Here is a 20,192-nt window from a genome sequence, read left to right as displayed (position 1 = left end):
CTGACCCACTGGGAATGTGATGAAAGAAAGAAATAAAAGGTGAATGTAAACTTCTGACTTCAACTGTATGTTGTGAAATGTATTGTAATGTTTTTTAAATGGTATATAACTGCCTTAATTTTGCTGGGCCCCAGAAAGGGTAGATGCTAATGGGGATCCATTATAAATACAAACACTGTCTGTTTTCTCTCTCCACATATCACTGGCTCTCTGATACACACGACACACACACATACACAAACACACATATACACATATGACACTGCCTCCCTCTCTCTTTGTGCCTCTTAATCTATTTCCAACACTGTCTATCTTTCTCATTCTGAAAATGCCTCCACCTGCCCCTCCTCTTTTTTTATTTCTTAAATGGCTTGTCTCTCTTTATTTATCTCTCAGGGTATCTGGGTAGAAGACAGGTATAATCCGTAGGTGGATATATTCAATACTTTTTTGCAACTTTTTAGCAGTCACTCTGAATTTACCTAGATATTTTGAGACATTTGTAACAGAACTGAAGATTAACATTCATTGAAGTATTACTTTAAGAAGCTACACTTGAGGTGGGGCTCCAGGAAAATCTGGTTCAGTCTCTCTTAGTAAAACATTCTCAAACCAACCTTTCTCAACCAAAATAAAAATAAATATAGCAGCCATCTGTCATTCAAAAAATAATTTCCATATTTGAGTAAACATCTACAGTACCAGTCAAAAGTTCAGACACACCTACACATTCTAGGGTTTTCTTTTATTTTTACTAGTATCTAATCTAATAGTAGACATCAAAACTATGAAAAAACACATATGAAATCATGTAGTAATCAAAAAAGTGTTAAACAAATCAAAATATATTTTATACTTAGGTAGCCATCCTTTTGTCTTGATGACAGTTTTGCACCCTATTGGCGTTCTCTCCACCAGCTTCATGAGGTAGTCACCTGGAATTGCATATCAATTAACATTTGTGCCTTGTTAAAAGTTAATTTGTGGAATTTCAAATAAGCTCAAAATAAAGGAAGAGAAATAACAGTCCATAATTTCTTTAAGACACGAAGGTCAGTAAATCTGGAAAAATGCAGGTTTCTCAGAAAGGAAGACCCAGACTTCCCTCTGCTGCAGAGGATACGGTCATTAGAATTTCCAGCCTCAGATTGCAGCCCAAATAAATGCTTCAGAGTTCAAGTAACAGACACAGCTCAACATCAACTGTTCAGAGGAGACTGCGTGAATGAGGCCTTCATGGTCGAATTGCTGCAAAAAAAACGCCACAAAAGGACACCAATAAGAAGAGACTTCCTTGGGCAAAGAAACACGAACAATGGACATTTAGACGGTGGAAATCTGTCCTTTGGTCTGATTAGTCCAAATGTTGGTTCCAACCGCTGTGTCTTTGTGAGAATCAGAGTAGGTGAATGGTTGATGATCTCTGCATGTGTGGTTCCCACCGTGAAGCATGGAGGAGGAGGTGTGATGGTGTGGGGGTGCTTTGCTGGTGACACTGTCAGTGATTTATTTAGAATTCAAGGCACACTTAACCAGCATGGCTACCACAGCAGTGGGACTATCATTTGTTTTTCAACAGGACAATGACCCAAAACACACCTCCAAGAAGGAGTGTGATGCAGTGCTGCATCAAATGACTTGGCCTCCACAATCACCCGACCTCAACCCAATTGAAATGGTTTGGGATGAGTTGGACCGCAGAGTGAAGGAAACACAGCCAAAAAGTGCTCAGCGTATGTGGGAACTCCTTCAAGACTGTTGGAAAAGCTTTCCAGGTAAAATTGGTTGAGAGAATGCCAAGAGTGTGCAAAGCTGTCATCAAGGCCAAGGGTGGCTAATTTGAAGGATCTAAAATCTAAATATATTTTTATTTGTTCAACACTTTTTTGGTTACTACATGACTCCATAAGTGTTATTTCATAGTTTTGATGTCTTCACTATTATTCTACAATGTAGAAAATAGAATAAATTAAGAAAAACCTTTGAATGAGTAGGTGTGTCCAAACCTGTGACTGGTACTGTATACATATTTTCCATGTGGGTAAACACTACGACTCTCGACTATCATCCGTACCATGTGTTTGTTCCTATTCCTGTTCGTGTGTTGTATTCCTGCTACTCTCTGTGCTGTGCTGTGCTGTGCTGTGAGTCTCAGGATGCATGCAATGCCAGGCCTATAAATAGGCCAGCCATGCTGTGTTATAGTGCTGCTACACTGCTATGCTCCAGAATCTTCTAACCTCCCCTGTCTCTCTAGCCCCATGCTGCTGGATCCTGGAGGTTATACTTTTATTGGATGCACAGAGCTTCGTTGAGGTATCGCAGCCAATCAGAGGGCCCAAAATATCTCCCCCATGGCACAGAGCAAAAGCCAATCGGAAACTATAAAACAATAAGACAAGCACAGCCAAGTCCATTGACAGGAGACTGATATCAGCATGGCAAGTCAACACAGAATTATAGTGTTGCTGTGAAGAATAGATTCCTAATATGGACACCAAAAATTAAAAAGCTCTGTGTATTATTTCATAAAAACTGAAATCAATGGATTTAACCTAAATCAGTGCCATTCTAGACACAGAAATCAGACCTTACCCTCTTGATCCCATTTAGGGTGCATCACCTTATGGCTTGCCTTGCCGTGCATTACTGTGTGGCTTGCCTTGCATGCCAGTATGTGGTTGATGGTGAAGAGGTCCTCATGAGAGTTTACTATAATCTGTGGCGCACTTGCACTATAATCTGGTTCAATCTTCGACATCCACAGCAACGTTAAAGTTCCTATCTAACAGAATTCCAAGTGGGGATTAATAATCTCATTGAGAAAACTGGTTTGGAACATGTTTTTGAGTTGAGTACTTCAGTTGCTTTTTTATTCTTAGTCTGCACATGTGTGGGGGGATGAGTATGTGAGATTGAGGGAGTCTTTCTGTGTGTGTGTGCCCGTGCTTGTGATCTGCGTCATGACAGGTTTATGGGAGAGGCAGTGTGTCACAGAAGTTCTAGTCTCATGCTAATCCTCCTTGCTGGACACATACTCCTAACACTGGTTGACAGTGCCCGTGCACACACACCACCTGCTGATTTGGCCTCCTCCATGCTCCCTCAATCCCACAGCACACACTGTCTGCTGTCTCTCTCCACATCTCGCTGGCTCTCTGATACATCTGGGCTCACACACTACTGCTGAGTGATTAGTATTTTTTGAGGTCGGTTTGGTTACGGTTCGATGTTGAAAAAATGATCACACGTTTTTATTAGATTTTTACATTATGTGGGTTGAATGCTGTAAACAACACACAATATTTTTTTTAAAATAAAAGTCACATGATGGTAGTGACTGCCCATTACTGCTTCTCACTTATTAACCATAATTTATTGACGTTAATTTACTTAATAAAATATTTGTTTTATTTAATAACTTCCCATTTTTAACCATTTAATGTGTTTGAAGGGAGAACTCTGCATAACCTGCAGGCCCAGAGAGAAAAAATTAATGCAGCTATAGGCCTACTGCCGACCAATCAGAAAGCTCAGATTACTGTGTTTGCACAGTTTCAAAGACTGTAAAAACAAGCCTCGAGCGGACAGCAAATCAAATCAAATCAAATCAAATCAAATGTCTTTATATAGCCCTTCGTACATCAGCTGATATCTCAAAGTGCTGTACAGAAACCCAGCCTTAAAACCCCAAACAGCAAGCAATGCAGGTGTAGAAGCACGGTGGCTAGGAAAAACTCCCTAGAAAGGCCAATACCTAGGAAGAAACCTAGAGAGGAACCAGGCTATGTGGGGTGGCCAGTCCTCTTCTGGCTGTGCCGGGTGGAGATTATAACAGAACATGGCCAAGATGTTCAAATGTTCATAAATGACCAGCATGGTCGAATAATAATAAGGCAGAACAGTTGAAACTGGAGCAGCAGCACAGTCAGGTGGAAGTTGAAACTGGAGCAGCAGCATGGCCAGGTGGACTGGGGACAGCAAGGAGTCATCATGTCAGGTAGTCCTGGGGCATGGTCCTAGGGCTCAGGTCAGTTGAAACTGGAACAGCAGCATGGCCAGGTGGATACAGTGAAATTTCAAAACTTTTAAAACCCTGACTAGAGAGAGACTCATTTAATACAACAAAGAGCTGATGTTTTTATAAGTTCCTGCTTAAATTAGTATTGACAGTGCTAAATATCATCTTCAACACTTTTATTGTCACGCCTTGGTCATAGTGTTTTGTGTTTTCGTTATATATTTTGGTCAGGCCAGGGTGTCACATGGGTTTATGTGTTGTGTTTCGTATTGGGGTTTTATAGGATTTGGGATTGCTAATGATTAGGGGTGTGTCTAGTTAGGCTTGGCTGCCTTAGGCGGTTCTCAATCAGAGTCAGGTGATTCTTGTTGTCTCTGATGGGGAACCGTATTTAGGTAGCCTGAGTTTCACTTTGTATTTCGTGGGTGATTGTTCCTGTCTCTGTGTAGTGTTCACCAGATAGGCTGCATTAGGTTTCACGTTCCGTTTGTTGTTTTTGTATTTAATAGTTATTTCATGTATCATTCCGTTTTTTCTTCATTAAAGACATGAGTAACCACCACGCTGCATTTCGGTCCGACTCTCTTCCTTCTACAAACGAAGAACGCCGTAACAGAATCACCCACCACACACGGACCGAGTGGCGTGGTAACAGGCAGCGACAGCAGGAGCAGCAAAAGGAGGATGAATTATTCGGAGAATGGACATGGGAAGACGTGTTGGATGGTAAAGGTTGTTACACTTGGGAGGAGATACTGGCTGAAAGAGATCGCCTCCCATGGGAACAGGTGGAGGCACTTAGGAGAGCAGAGGCAGCCGGAGACAGGAGCCGACGATACGAGGGAACACGGTTGGCAAGGAAGCCCGAAAAACAGCCCCAAAAAATTATTGGGGGGGGGCTTACAGGGAGTATGGCTATGTCAGGTAGGAGACCTGCGCAAACTCCCTGTGCTTACCGGTGTGCTAGAGAGACCGGGCAGACACCGTGTTATGCTATGGAGCGCACAGTGTTTCCAGTGCGGGTGCATAGCCCGGTGCGGCACATACCAGCCCTTCGTATTGGCCGGGCTAGAGTGAGCATCGAGCCAGGTAAAGTTGTGCAGGCTCGGTGCTCAAGAGCTCCAGTGCGCCTGCACGGTCCGGTCTATCCAGAGCCACCTCCACACACCAGTCTTCCGGTAGCAGCTCCCCGCACCAGGCTTCCTGTGCGTGTCCTCGATCCTGTAGCACCAGTTCCAGCACCACGCACCAGGCCTTCTGTGCGCCTCGCCTGTTCAGCACAGCCAGAGCCTTCCTTCCCTCCTGCGCTGTCGGAGTCTCCCGCCTGTTCAGCGCTATCAGAGCCTTCCTCCTCTACAGTGCTGCCGGAGCCTCCTGCCTGTTTAGCGCAGCCTGAGCTGCCAGTCTGCAGGGAGCTGTCAGTCTGCAAGGTGCTGTCAGTCTGCATGAAGCAGCCAGAGATGTCAGTCTGCAAGGAGCTGTCAGTCTGCAAGGAGCTGTCAGTCTGCAAGGAGCTGCCAGTCTGCAGGGTGCTGTCAGCCTGCATGGAGCAGTCAGTGCTGTCAGTCTGCATGAAGCAGCCAGAGCTGTCAGTCTGCAAAGAGCTGCCAGTCTGCAAGGAGCTGCTAGTCTGCAAGGAGCTGCCAGTCTGCAAGGCGCTGCCAGCCTGCATGGAGCAATCAGAGCTGTCAGCCTGCATGAAGCAGCCAGAGCTGTCAGCCTGCATGAAGCAGCCAGAGCTGTCAGCCTGCATGAAGCAGCCAGAGATGTCAGTCTGCATGAAGCAGCTAGAGTTGTCAGTCTGCATGAAGCAGCCAGAGCTGCCAGTCTGCAAGGAGCTGTCCGTCTGCAAGGAGCTGTCAGTCTGCAGGGAGCTGTCAGCCTGCATGGAGCAGCCAGAGCTGTCAGTCTGCAAGGAGCTGTCAGTCTGCAAGGAGCTGTCAGTCTGCAAGGAGCTATCAGTCTGCAGGGAGCTGTCAGCCTGCATGGAGCAGCCAGAGCTGTCAGTCTGCATAGAGCAGCTAGATCCGCCAGTCAGCCATGATCTTCTAGATCTGCCAGTCAACCAGATTCTTCCAGATCTGCCAGTCAACCAAGTCTCTTCCAGATCTGCCAGTCAACCAGAATATTCCAGATCTGCCAGTCAACCAGAATCTTCCAGATCTGCTAGTCAACCAGAATCTTCCAGATCCGCCAGCCAGCCAGGATCTACCGGAGCCTACTACCTACCTGAGCTTCCTCTCAGTACTGGGCTTCCTCTCAGTACTGGGCTTCCTCTCAGTACTAGGCTTTCTCTCAGTCCCGAGCTGCCCCTCAGTCCCGAGCTGCCCCTCAGTTCCGGGCTGCCCCTCAGTCCCGGGCTGCCCCTCAGTCCCGAGCTGCCCCTCAGTCCCGAGCTGCCCCTCAGTCCCGAGATGCCCCTCAGTCACGAGCTGCTCCTCAGTTCTGTGGGGTTCTGGGTGAGGACTATTAGGCCATGGTCGGCAGCGAGGGTGGATTATCCCAGGACGCAAAGGGGAGGAACTAGGACATTAATGAAGTGGGGTCCACATCCCGAGCCGGAGCCGCCACCATGGACAGACGCCCACCCGGACCCTCCCTATGGTTTTGAGGTGCGTCCGGGAGTCCGCACCTTAGGGGGGGGGGGGGGGGGGGGGGTTCTGTCACGCCTTGGTCATAGTGTTTTGTGTTTTCGTTATATATTTTGGTCAGGCCAGGGTGTGACATGGGTTTATGTGTTGTGTTTCATATTGGGGTTTTATAGGATTTGGGATTGCTAATGATTAGGGGTGTGTCTAGTTAGGCTTGGCTGCCTGAGGCGGTTCTCAATCAGAGTCAGGTGATTCTTGTTGTCTCTGATGGGGAACCGTATTTAGGTAGCCTGAGTTTCACTTTGTATTTCGTGGGTGATTGTTCCTGTCTCTGTGTAGTGTTCACCAGATAGGCTGTAATAAGTTTCACGTTCCGTTTGTTGTTTTCGTATTTGTATAGTTATTTCATGTGTCACTATTTTCATTAAAGTCATGAGTAACCACCACGCTGCATTTCGGTCCTCTCTTTCTTCAAACGATGAACGCCGTTACATTTATAGAGTGCCTTCGGAAAGTATTCAGACCTCTTGACTTTTTCCACATTTTGATAATTTACAGCCTATTTCTGAAATGGATGAAAAAATAATTCGCAATCTACACACAATGACAAAGAAAAAACAGTTTTTTTGAAATTTGTGCAAATTTTTTAACAATAAAAATATCTTATTTACGTAAGTATTTTCTTTGAGATGCATCCTGTTTCCACTGATCATCCTTGAGATGTTTCTACAACTTGATTGGATTCTACCTGTGTTAAATGTTGGACATGATTTGGAAAGGCACACGCCTGACTATATGAGGTCTCACAGTTAACAGTGTATGTCCGAGCAAAACCAAGCCATGAGGTTCAAGGAATTGTCCATAGAGCTTCCAACCTGACAGAGCTTGAGAGAATCTGTAGAGAAGAGTGGGAGAAACTCCCCAAACACAGGTGTGCCAAGCTTGTAGCAACATACCCAAGAGACTCAATGCTGTAATCACTTTTAAAGGTCCTTCAACAAACTACTGACTAAATAGTCTGACTAGTTATGTAAATGTGATTAAAACTAAATTCATATATAAATTTGCTAATATGTCTGAAAAACAGTTTTTGCTTTGTTGTTATGTGGTATTGTGTGTAGATTTATGAGATTTTATTTATTTATTTTAAATCCATTTTAGAATAATGTTGTAATGTAACAAAATGTGGAAAAAGTCAAGGTGTCTGAATACTTTCCGAAGCAACGAATACAACAAATAATCTATTACCATTGTGGTCACATAGATTTAAAAATATGTATCATTTCTAAATGGTCTGAGAAGAACACTGGCAGGGCAATTCAACCAAAGCCAACATAGGCCTATAGCCTACTGTACAAACATTGCTTACAGAACAGTTTTGAATCCTAAAGAGTCTATTGACACAGCCTTCAAGTAACATAATTTTAAAAATCCCGACAGATTCTGTCAATTTAAGCTAGAGATATCAGTTTTTTGCATGGACCGCATTTCAATCCACCACATCTGCCAATGTCGGCCGATATACAGTTATGTTTGTCAGAGCATGAGAGTCCCGAAAATTGGCCTTCTTGTGAAAACAGTAGCGTACGAACGGTTTGGCCTTCAAACTAGTATGACCGCTATGTGGAAAGGGGAGACTCTCAAATACACAATGGTAATCTCTGTTTTTTTTCTCTCACAAGTGTCATGGGACTCGTCTGAAGGTAACCCATACACAATACAGTTGAAGTCGGAAGTTTACATACACTTAGGTTGGAGTCATTAAATCTTGTTTTTCAACCACTCCAAATATTTCTTGTTAACAAACTATAGTTTTGGCAAGTCGGTTAGGACATCTACTTTGTGCATGACACAAGTAATTTTTCCAACAATTGTTTACAGACAGATTATTTCACTTATAGTTCACTGTATCACAATTCCAGTGGGTCAGAAGTATACATACAATAAAATAACTGTGCCTTTAAACAGTTTGGAAAATTCCAGAAAATTGTGTCATGCTTTAGATGCTTCTGATAGGCTAATTGACATAATTTGAGTCAATTGGAGGTGCCTGTGGATGTATTTCAAGCACCTACCTTCAAACTCAGTGCCTCTGTTTGACATAATAGGAAAATCAAAAGAAATCAGCCAAGACCTCAGAAAAAAATTGTAGACCTCCACAAGTCTGGTTCATCCTTGGGAGCAATTTCCAAACACCTGAAGGTACCACGTTCATCGGTACAAGCAATAGTATGCAAGTATAAGTACCGTGAGACCACGCAGCCATCATACCGCTCAGGAAGAAGATGTGTTCTGTCTCCTAGAGATGAACGTACTTTGTTGTGAAAAGTGCAAATCAATCCCAGAACAGCAGCAAAGGACCTTGTGAAGATACTGGAGGAAACAGGTACAAAAGTATATATATCCACAGTGAAACGAGTCCTATATTGACATAACCTGAAAGGCCGCTCAGCAAGGAAGAAGCCACTGCTCCTAAACCGCCATAAAAAGCCAGACTACAGTTTGCAACTACACATGGGGACAAAGATCGTACTTTTTGGAGAAGTGTCCTCTGGTCTGAGGAAACAAAAATAAACTGTTTGGCCATAATGACCATCGTTATGTTTGCAGGAAAAAGGGGGAGGCTTAGAAGCCGAAGAACACCAACCCAAAAGTGAAGAACGAGGGGTGGCAGCATCATGTTGTTGGGATGCTTTGCTGCAGGAGGGACTGGTGCACTTCACAACACAGATGGCATCATGAATAAGGAAAATGATGTGGCTATATTAAAGCAACATCAGTCAGGAAGTTAAAGCTTGGACGTAAATGGGCCTTCCAAATGGACAATGACCACAAGCACACTTCCAAAGTTGTGGCAAAATGGCTTAAGGACAACAAAGTCAAGGTATTGGAGTGGCCATCACAAAGCCCTGACCTCAATCCTGTAGAAGGAGGCATACAAACCTGACTCAGTTGCACCAGCGCTGTCAGGAGGAATGGGCCAAAATTCACCCAACTTTTTGTGGGAAGCTTGTGGAAGGCTACCCGAAACGTTTGACCGAAGTTAATCAATTTAAAGGCAATGCTACCAAATACTAATTGAGTGTATGTAAACTTCTGTCCCACTGGGAATATGATGAAATAAATAAAAGCTGAAATAAAATCATTCTCTTGCCTATTATTCATTTCACATTCTTAAAAAAAAGTGGTGACCCTAAAACAGGGATTTTTTACCAGGATTAAATGTCAGGAATTGTGAATAACTGAGCTTAAATGTATTTGGCTAAGGTGTATGTAAACTTCCGACATCAACTGTATTTCCTGAGCTTTCTTATATCTCCTAGATACAGGACAGACACTTCAAAACCTTATTCCTGATTATTTATGTTACTTTTTTGCCATTTATGACTGTGTTATTCAATGCGTTTCTATGGGCTACAGTAGTAAAGGCAAAAGAAAATTGATCAAATAACGGCTTAGCCTTTTTTTAATGTAAGTTAATGTTGCATAGGCTTATGTTTTTTATTTTTGGTAACCACTGACTAAGATCATGTATTTTCAGGTAGAGATACTGTACCTCGCAAAGCAACTGCTTTCTTTCCCTCTTGTGCGTTCTCTCTTCTCTCCCTGACAAGTAAGGAAAGGAAAGGGGAATACCTAGTCAGTTGTACAACTGAATGCCTTCAACTGAAATGTGTCTTCCGCATTTAACCAAACCCTTCTGAATCAGAGAGGTGCGGGGGGCTGCCATAATCAACATCCAAGTGGGTTAACTGCCTTGCTCAGGTGCAGAATGACAGATTTTTACCTTGTCAGCTCTGGGATTCAATCCAGCAACCTTTTGGTTACTGGCCCAATGCTCTAACCACTCTAGGCTACCTGACGCCCCAAAGTGGGTGAGCAATGCATTATGGTCATTGTAGTTTATTGCCACATGTTCTGCACTAAACTGTGTAGAATATTGGTATTTTGGAAACCACAACTCCCTATTATATCGCACAGTCCTGGCTTGTTCTGACTCATCTCTACAGGACCATGTCTCAGGAGTGCCTCAGGACTACCTGGCCTGATGTCTCCTGGCTGTCCCCAGTCCACCTGGCCATGCTGCTGATCCAGTTTCTGCTGTTTTGCCTGTGGCTATGGAACCCTGACCTGTTCACCAGACATGCTATCTTGTCCCAGATGCGTTGTTCTCGACCCTCTCTCTATCTCTACCACACCTGCTGTCTCAACCTCTCAATGCTTGGCTATGAAAAGACAACTGACATTTACTCCTGAGGTGCTGAATTGTTGTACTCTCTACAATTTGACCACTGCTGGTCATCTGTGAATGTTTGAACGTCTTGAAAACACCTCTGACACTGCCTCCCTCTCTCTTTGTGTTTTTTCCTCTATTCCCAACACTGTTTCTCTATATTTCTCCCTCTAACACTGCCTCTCACTCTTTTTTCTCACTGACATGGCCTGTGTCTCTCTAGGTATTGCTCATGGTCTCTGGTTAGGAGACAGATTGACAGGTATAATCCATGTGTGAATTTAATCAATACCTTTTAGCAACTTTTTAGCAGTCACCCTCTGAATTTACATAGATCATTTGAGACAATTTAACCCTCATGAACAAAATATTGTGTGTGCCAATACCTAATCATAGGCACTCACATTCAGCGGACTCCTTGACCTTCCTCCCTCCCGATCCCTTCTTTAGCATATTCCGGCCACCAGTAAACAGGTTGGTGAGTTCATCCAGAGGGCTTGTAGGGGTGCGGGAACGCGACACATTCTGCATGGAGCTGTGGGCCGAAGAAGAGTTACTCAGTTTGCCTCCCCCTTCCTGACCAACTGAGCTCTTGGCGGCATGCGCAACGGAGGAGGTGGATCGGGGCATGCTGCCACCTATCTTCAGGGCGTCATAAGGTGGTGGACGCTTGAGGCTGAGTGGTGTGATCGAGCGGCCCATGCTTACAGGTGAGGGACACGCGGAATGGCTTCTGGGATACCCATGAGCCGACGCCGATGCCTTGTAGAGAGTGGAGGGCAGGGGAGGGGCAGAGGAGCGACCAGACGCAGTGATAGTGTGGGTGAATTGGAGATCCCGCTCTCTATCCTTCTCCTTCTCCCGTTCTCGTTTCCTGTCTCTGTCTCTCTCCCCCTTGCGGTGGTGGGGGGAGGAGGAGGGGGGCGGAGCCTCAGAGGTCGTGGGAGAGGCACCTCCCCCGGGCTTGTTGGTGTACCCAGTGGCAACATTCTCCAGCATGGGCAGCTTTGTGACGTCCAGCGGAGTGAGGGGTGACTCATCCGAGTTAGGCGAGCACTGGGCAGGGGCTGGCGGAAAGACCAGCAAGGGCGGCCGATGGGTGAGCAGGTTGGGGAAGGGGGCGGGGATGTCACAGAGGGACCCCCGGGGGGTGGTGTGAGAGGAGGAGGAACGACCCTGCTCCATGTCCTGTTCCCACTTAGCGTCCTGGAGCATGTCGTCGAACATGGGGTATTTCATTTCCTCGTAGACCGACTCACTCTGGTCCTCGTCCTCCAGGAGGCGTTGCTTCAGTTCCCTCTGAATGTTACCCACCATCTCGATGTAGACAGGCTCGTCCTCGTCCTCCGTATCTGGGGCTGGGCTCTGGCTCTGCGATGAGGACTTTTCCCTCCTTCCTTCCTTCCTGTTGCCATGATTCTGGATGTAGGACTCATCAAAGGAGGTACTCAGCTGCGTGTTAGGGTTCCTCTTTGGCTTGGGAGGAGGGATCCGCTTGTACTCCTCACTGAAAGGTCGCGACTTGGATCCTGCATGGGGGACAGACAGACAGTAGCGTTAAAACAGGTCATCAGCAGATAACCATGATACAAAGGACAATAGAGGCAGAATTGTTTAAGATTAAGATCACTTTATTGGTCACGCCAAAATTTTACTTGCGCTTTTTAACACTTCTGAAAGACAGATAAATAAATATACATGGAGAGGTGCAGGAGACTGCCACACTGGACTTTTTTCCCCCACTTGCAAGTACATGGATATTTGTTTCTTCAGAGTTAGGGTTAGCATTAGCCTCAAGGTTGGGGGTAGAGTTGTCATTCCAAGCCAGGCTCAAATTCCAGCTCGGGCTTGTCTGGCTGTGTACATAAAACTTTTTTTTTTTTTAAATGCAGCACCTTGTCTCTCTCCTCCTCTCTGTCAACGAGCAGGACAGGCAGTGCAGCCATCAACAGTGTGTATCCCGTTGTCCATGTTCCTGACACTATACCTAATTACAGTCATTTTAATTCATTGTTTTACTTGTTGTTTCTCTTACTGAAAAGTTCTGTTAATGAAATCCCTCATTTGTTTAGACAGCAAAAACATTCCCTATTCCCTTCAACCATTACCATGCTCTATTCACGTGGCACTTGCATGTAGTGCATGTACCGTGCATGTAGGGCATGACGGATAAGGTAGGGCCGGACCATAGGAGAGCCAATCATAATTGCATTAATAAATTGGTTATAACCTCAGAAAACTGTTATAACACAGAAAAATGGATGCGAAGGATGTGAAGAAGGGTTTTGCCACAGGCGAATTAATATTGGTTGCTCAGGAGGGAAAGGGGAAGTCTGATCTCTGGAAAACATTTGACCTGGTTGTTAAACCACTGGCAAATCCTCTGGCAATGAAAAAATGCAAAGGGTACGGGGCATTTTTAAAGTATGACATCAAGACAACTGGTACGTCTTCTCTGTAGTGCCATTTTGGTGCGACGGCCTGGTGCGACGGCCTCTTCCCCAGGCCAAACCTATATGTCTGCATTTGTTAACAAAAACGTAACTGTGCCACTTTACCTCTTGAAGCTAGGGGGCACTATTTTTATGTTTGGAAAAATAACGTTCTCAAAGTAAACGGCCTATTTCCCATGACCAGATGCTAAAATATGCATATAACTGACAGATTAGGATAGAAAACACTCTAAAGTTTCCAATACTGTAAACATATTGTCTGTGACTATAACAGAACTGACATTGCAGGCGAAAGCCTGAGGATAATCCAATCAGGAAGTGCCTCTTATTTTGAAACCTCTGTGTTCCTATGCGTGCCTGTCCTCCATTTAAAGGGATATCAACCAGATTCCTTTTTCTGTGGCTTCCCTAAGGTGTCAACAGTCTTTAGACATAGTATCAGGCTTTTATTTTAAAAAATGAGCGTGAAGGATCACATTGTGTAAGTGGAGAGGTGGGGGCTCTCAGAGTGAGATGGTGCACAATTGAGTGAAGCGGCCATTGTTCCTCCCGCTGTTATGGAAAAAGCTACACACTCGGTTGATATATTATCGAATATATATTTTAAAAACTACCTGAGGAATGATTATAAAAAATGTTTGACATGTTTCTGTGGACATTATGAAGACTATTTGGAATTTCCGTCTGCGTTGTCGTGACCGCTCTTTGCTGTGGATTTCTGAACATAACGCGACAAACAAACGTCGGTAATTTGGGTATAAAAATTATCTTTATGGAACAAAAGGAACATTTGCTGTGTAACTGGGAGTCTCGTAAGTGAAAACATCCGAAGATCATCAAAGGTAAACGGTTAATTTGATTGCTTTTCTGATTTTCGTGACCAAGCTTCCTGATACTAAGTGCACATAATGCTATGCTAGGCTATCGATAAACTTACACAAACGCTTGGATTGCTTTCGCTGTAAAGCATAATTTCAAAATCTGAGATGACAGGGTGATTAACAAAAGGCTAAGCTGTGTTTCAAAATATTGCACTTGTGATTTCATGAATATTAATATTTTCTAGTAATATTATTTGACTGTTGCGCTATGCTATTCAGCGGTTGAAGATGAAAATTATCCCGCTACAGGGATTGGTAGCATCAAGAAGTTAAAGTAAAGTAGTCGGTACATGACAAGGATGTTTGGCAAGGATGTTTGGCCCTTCAATACTGTAGAAGGGGCAGGCATTGACGAGCTTGCCCAAAAGCGTATTGATGTGCTGGCTACTTACGGGAAGGTGCATGCTACCTCTGTTCTGCCCCTCCACCAGACTGTCTCCGCCAGATGTCTGAGCCTGGCAGACGAAAAGAGAAAAAACCTGACAGAGAAGTTAAAACATCCTGACATACGGACTGACGACTATCGGCAGCTTAGTTATCTGACGATAACATGCCATTATATTACTGCAGATTTCCAGATTTCCAACCTGACCACAGCACAGTTTCCAGCAGAAGATGCCAAAACCGGGAGAAATAGTGAAGCTGCTCGTGACCAAATGTGGCCTCAACTCTACGTCATTAAGCAACATTGTTTGGGAAACTGACCAGGGCTCCAACATCGTTCTAGCCCTTCGGCCATATCAGAGACTGGACTGCCAGAACCAAGTTCTATACACGGTGCTGTGACATGGCCTTGAGGGAGCAGCACTGGCCATCGATGCACCTGACATTGCTGAAACGCTCACAGCAGTAAAGTACCTTGTCAGGTAGGTTACTTATGATATGATGATATAAGCTAAATAAATACAATGCAGTATGTTATCCTAATTATTTTGCTTTATATAAACATGTAATACCTTTAGCAACAGTGCATTTAGGAATATAATGAATATAGCCAATATAATAATAATAATTTAGACCTAATTCATTCATATTGCTTTCCATGGGCATCGTATTTGCCATGAAACGGGTTTGAAAGTTTATGTGCTTATTATACGCTCTACAGCTATGTCAAGCAGTCTGGGCTGGCTGTGCAACTCTCAAAGAGCCAGCTGCAGATGGGAGACACAAGGTTTAATACGGTGTACCTGACCCTCAACTCTGTTCAGGACATGTACAATGAAGTGCACGAGAAGCTGTAGGTCCGCAGAAAGAGCCCCACAGAGAGAGTCAAAAGAATTACATGCAGTATCCCCTGGAGTTCCTAAAGCCATTTTTTGACACACAGAAGGAACTGGAAAAGTATCTTACTCTTAATTAACCTGGTTTGTCTCGGGTCAGAGAGAATAAGGTATCACTGTCAGTGCGACAGCATCACAGCGGTTGATTGGAGCGGAAGGTGACCATCAAAGACCTACACAAGGTGGCAACATTCATCTGGCCCAAGTTCAACCAGTTGAGGATGCTGCCCGCCCAAGACAGGCAAGATGTCTATGACCATGTGTGCAAACTTTTACAATCCATGGCTGTGCCACCATCAGAGGAGCCTACAGAATACTGTGTCTGTGCCACAACCCGCCAAGAGAAGAGAGTTGGACTTTTCAGAGTGGAAAAAAGTCACAGAATATGCTGATGAAGAAGATGATGATGACGTGACAAGATATACAACAGAGGCCTGTGATGGCAGACAAAAGAGATCTGTTGGGCTGGTGGAAGTCCAAAAGAGCACAGTATATCCACAGCTAGCCAAGTTGGTGAGAAGTGTGATTTGCGTCCCGGCCAACAACAGCAGCAGCAGTGAAATAGTATCCGACTCGGCAAGCTGGACCATAGACAAAAGGAGAACCATGCCTCCACCGTGGAAGTGATAATTTTTCTTAACAATAATATGCAGCATTTATGTGAGTAAACAACTAATTGGAACTTTGAAATTAAAATGAAATGCATATGGCCTACAGTAGCTATTGGTATGCCAATTATTCTGACATTTCCAATAAGTTGCCTATTAAATTATTAATTAACTATCCATTAGTTAATTAGTGGCAGGAAGTGACTGAGTGGAAGTGATAATTTTTCTTAACAATAATATGCAGCATTTATGTGAGTAAACAACTAATTGGAACTTTGAAATTAAAATGAAATGCATATGGCCTACAGTAGCTATTGGTATGCCAATTATTCTGACATTTCCAATAAGTTGCCTATTAAATTATTAATGAACTATCCATTAGTTAATTAGTGGCAGGAAGGGACTTTCTTTGTCCCTATGACCACCAGCAATCCCTGACACTCGGGCCAGGCCTCCCTGGATCTGTCCAAAGATATGTGTTCTTCTGTTAGCCTAATAATAGCAACAACATGTATAATACGTCAAAAGTTTGGACACACCTTCTCATTTCGCAACAAAGCATCCTTCACTCATGCTGCCAAACATACCTTGTAAAACTGACCATCCTACCAATCCTCGACTTTGGCGATGTCATTTACAAAATAGCCTCCAATACCCTACTCAACAAATTGGATGCAGTCTATCACAGTGCAATCCGTTTTGTCACCAAAGCCCCATATACTACCCACCATTGCGACCTGTACGCTCTCGTTGGCTGGCCCTCGCTTCATACTCGTCGCCAAACCCACTGGCTCCATGTCATCTACAAGACCCTGCTAGGCAAAGTCCCCCCTTATCTCAGCTCGCTGGTCACCATAGCATCTCCCACCTGTGGCACACGCTCCAGCAGGTATATCTCTCTAGTCACCCCCAGAACCAATTCTTTCTTTGGCCGCCTCTCCTTCCAGTTCTCTGCTGCCAATGACTGGAACGAACTACAAAAATCTCTGAAACTGGAAACACTTATCTCCCTCCCTAGCTTTAAGCACCAACTGTCAGAGCAGCTCACAGATTACTGCACCTGTACATAGCCCACCTATAATTTAGCCCAAACAACTACCTCTTTCCCAACTGTATTTAATTTTATTTATTTATTTATTTTGCTCCTTTGCACCCCATTATTTTTATTTCTATTTTGCACATTCTTCCATTGCAAAACTACCATTCCAGTGTTTTACTTGCTATATTGTATTTACTTTGCCACCATGGCCTTTTTGCCTTTACCTCCCTTCCCACCTCATTTGCTCACATTGTATATAGACTTGTTTATATTGTATTATTGACTGTATCTCTGTTTTACTCCATGTGTAACTCTGTGTCGTTGTATCTGTCGAACTGCTTTGCTTTATCTTGGCCAGGTCACAATTGTAAATGAGAACTTGTTCTCAACTTGCCTACCTGGTTAAATAAAGGTAAAATAAAAATAAATAAATAATTCAATGTTTCGTCTTTATTTTTGCTACTTTCTATATTATAGAATAATAGTGAAGACATCAAAACTATAAAATATCACTTATGGAATCATGTAGTAAAAAAAGTGTTAAATAAATCAAAATATATTTTTAACACTATAGATTCTTCAATGCCTTGATTACAGCTTTGCACACTCTTGGCATTTTCTCCAACAGTCTTGAAGGAGTTCCCACATATGCTGAGCACTTGTTGGATGCTTTTCCTTCACTCTGCGGTCCATCTCATCCCAAACCATCTCAATTGGGTTGAGGTCGGGTGATTGTCCTTCTTGGTCAAATATCCCTTACACAGCCAGGAGATGTGCTTTGGGTCATTGTCATGTTGAAAAACAAATGGTAGTCCCACTAGGCGCAAACCAGATGGGATGGCGCATCGCTGCAGAATGCTGTGGTAGCCATAATGTTTAACCTCTCTAGGGTAGGGGGCAGCATTCGGAATTTTGGATGAAAAGCATGCCCAAATTAAACGGCCTGCTACTTGGGCCCAGAAGATATGATATGCATACAACTGGTAGATTTGGATAGAAAACACTCTAAAGTTTCCGAAACTGTTACAATAGTGTGAGTATAACAGAACTGATTTAGCAGGCGAAAACCTGAGAAAAATCCATTCAGGAAGTCGTTTTTTGGGGGGTTTTGTAGTTTTCTATTCAATGCCATTACAGTATCCATTGACTTAGGACTCCATTTGCAGTTCTTATGCCTTCCACTAGATGTCAACAGTCTTTAGAAATCGTTTCAAGCTATTATTCTTATAAATGAGGGAGTAAGACCAGTCTGAACGAGTGGACCCTAACATTTTTTTCAGGCGCATGTGCATTTCTTGTTTACCTTTTATATTGACGATGTTATTGTCCGGTTGAAATATTATAGATCATTTAGGCTAAAAAACTACCTGAGGTTTGAATATAAACATCGTTTGACATGTTTCTATGAACTTGGATTTTTTTGTCTGATTGTTTTGATTGAGTTTGAGCCTGTGGATTACTGAAGAAAACTCTCTAACAAAACGATTGCCACCATATGAGGATCATCAAAAGTATGGGATTCATTTTATCTCAATTTCTGAGTTTTGTAACGCTTCTGCTTGGCTGGTTGCTGTTTGTAATAATTTGTCAACTGGGCTATGTTCTGGGCTAGGTATGTTCTGGAATAGGTATGCTTTCGTCGAAAATCATTTTATAAATATGACACTGTGGTTAGTTTTACAAGAAGTTCATCTTTAAACCTATGTAAAATATGTTTTGTTTTCTGAATTTTTATAATGAGCATTTCTGTAATTGAATTTGGCGCGCCGCAACCTCACTGGATGTTGACCAGATGGGATGCTAGCATCCCACATACCTTAGAGAGGTTAAGAGTGCCTTGAATTCTAAATAAATCACTGACAATGTCACCAGCGAAGCACTCCCACACCATCACACTCCTCCTCCATGATTCACCTACCATGCGTCTCACAAAGACATGGCGGTTGGAACCAAAAATCATACATTTGGACTCATCAGACCAAAGGACAGATTTCCACTGGTCTAATGTCCATTGCTCATGTTTCTTGGCCCAAGCAAGTCTTTTCTTCTCTTCTTTTCTTCTTCTTCAAATAAATGTATAACAAAATGCGTTCTTTGTCACAACCAAACACTCCAAGTAGACTCAGGAAAACCCTATGGGTTTTAATCTCGTGAGATACATTATTCCGTCTTATTCTTAACAATTCTTGAATTGACGAAACGGAGGAGGGGTCACGAGTAATTATGTTTCTTTCCACTGTAATTTAAAACTTTTTGTTCACCTGGTAAAGTAAACGTTAGACGGAAAGACAGAGGTCGAGTATAGTATAGATTGTAGAGGGAAACAAGTGTTGCAGCAGAAGGTATATGTACTGGGTGATGGTGATTGAGAGGTCTTCTTAGTTAAAGGAAACAGAGATGTAGACTAGTGAAAGTAATGCGAAGTTAATTGGAAAGTAAGAATTTCGAATTTGAATTGTTTGGACTGATTAAGATTTCGCAAAGTGAAAACTAACAAAATGCTTATTTCCTCTCCATTTGAAATGTTTCCCGAGGCTGTTGCCTTGGGAGAGCAGTTAGTGAAATTCCACATTATAAATGTATTTTATAAATGGCCACTCCAATACCTTGACTTTGTTGTCCTTAAGCCATTTTGCCACAACTTTGGAAGTGTGCTTGGGGTCATGGTCCACTTTGAATACCCATTTGTGACCATCCGTCTTCCTGACTGATGTCTTGAGATGTTGCTTCAATACATCCACATCATTTTCCTCCTCATGATGCCATCTATTTTGTGAAGTGCACCAGTCCCTCCTGCAGAACACATTTGGGATGGTGTTCTTCGGCTTGCAAACCTCCCCCTTTTTCCTCCAAACATAATGATGGTCAATATGGCCAAACAGTTCTATTTTTGTTTCATTGGACCTTTCTCCAAAAAGTATGATCTTTGTCCCTGTGTGCAGTTGCAAACCGTAGTCTGGCTTTTTTATGGCGTTTTTTTAGCAGTGGCTTCTTCCTTGCTGAGCGGCCTTTCAGGTTATGTTGATATAGGACTCGTTTTACTGTGGATATATATACTTTTGTACCTGTTTTCTCTAGCATCTTC

At 43.4% G+C, this 20,192-nt stretch overlaps 1 protein-coding gene across 1 annotated transcript in view; it reads right to left on the bottom strand.

Moving 5' to 3' along the window:
- Positions 1 to 20,192, bottom strand: part of nyap2a (neuronal tyrosine-phosphorylated phosphoinositide-3-kinase adaptor 2a) — a 108,495-nt gene that overhangs the window by 9,255 nt on the left and 79,048 nt on the right. The window contains exon 4 of the mRNA XM_031798602.1: positions 11,251 to 12,375. Coding sequence (XP_031654462.1) covers positions 11,251 to 12,375 — 1,125 coding nt within the window. The remainder of the gene's footprint in view (positions 1 to 11,250; positions 12,376 to 20,192) is intronic.

The sequence above is a fragment of the Oncorhynchus kisutch genome, linkage group LG19, assembly GCF_002021735.2.
Source record: "Oncorhynchus kisutch isolate 150728-3 linkage group LG19, Okis_V2, whole genome shotgun sequence".
Lineage (NCBI taxonomy): Eukaryota > Metazoa > Chordata > Actinopteri > Salmoniformes > Salmonidae > Oncorhynchus > Oncorhynchus kisutch.
The sequence above is the reverse complement of the archived record's forward strand: the minus strand, read 5'-3'. Positions and strand labels throughout refer to the sequence as shown.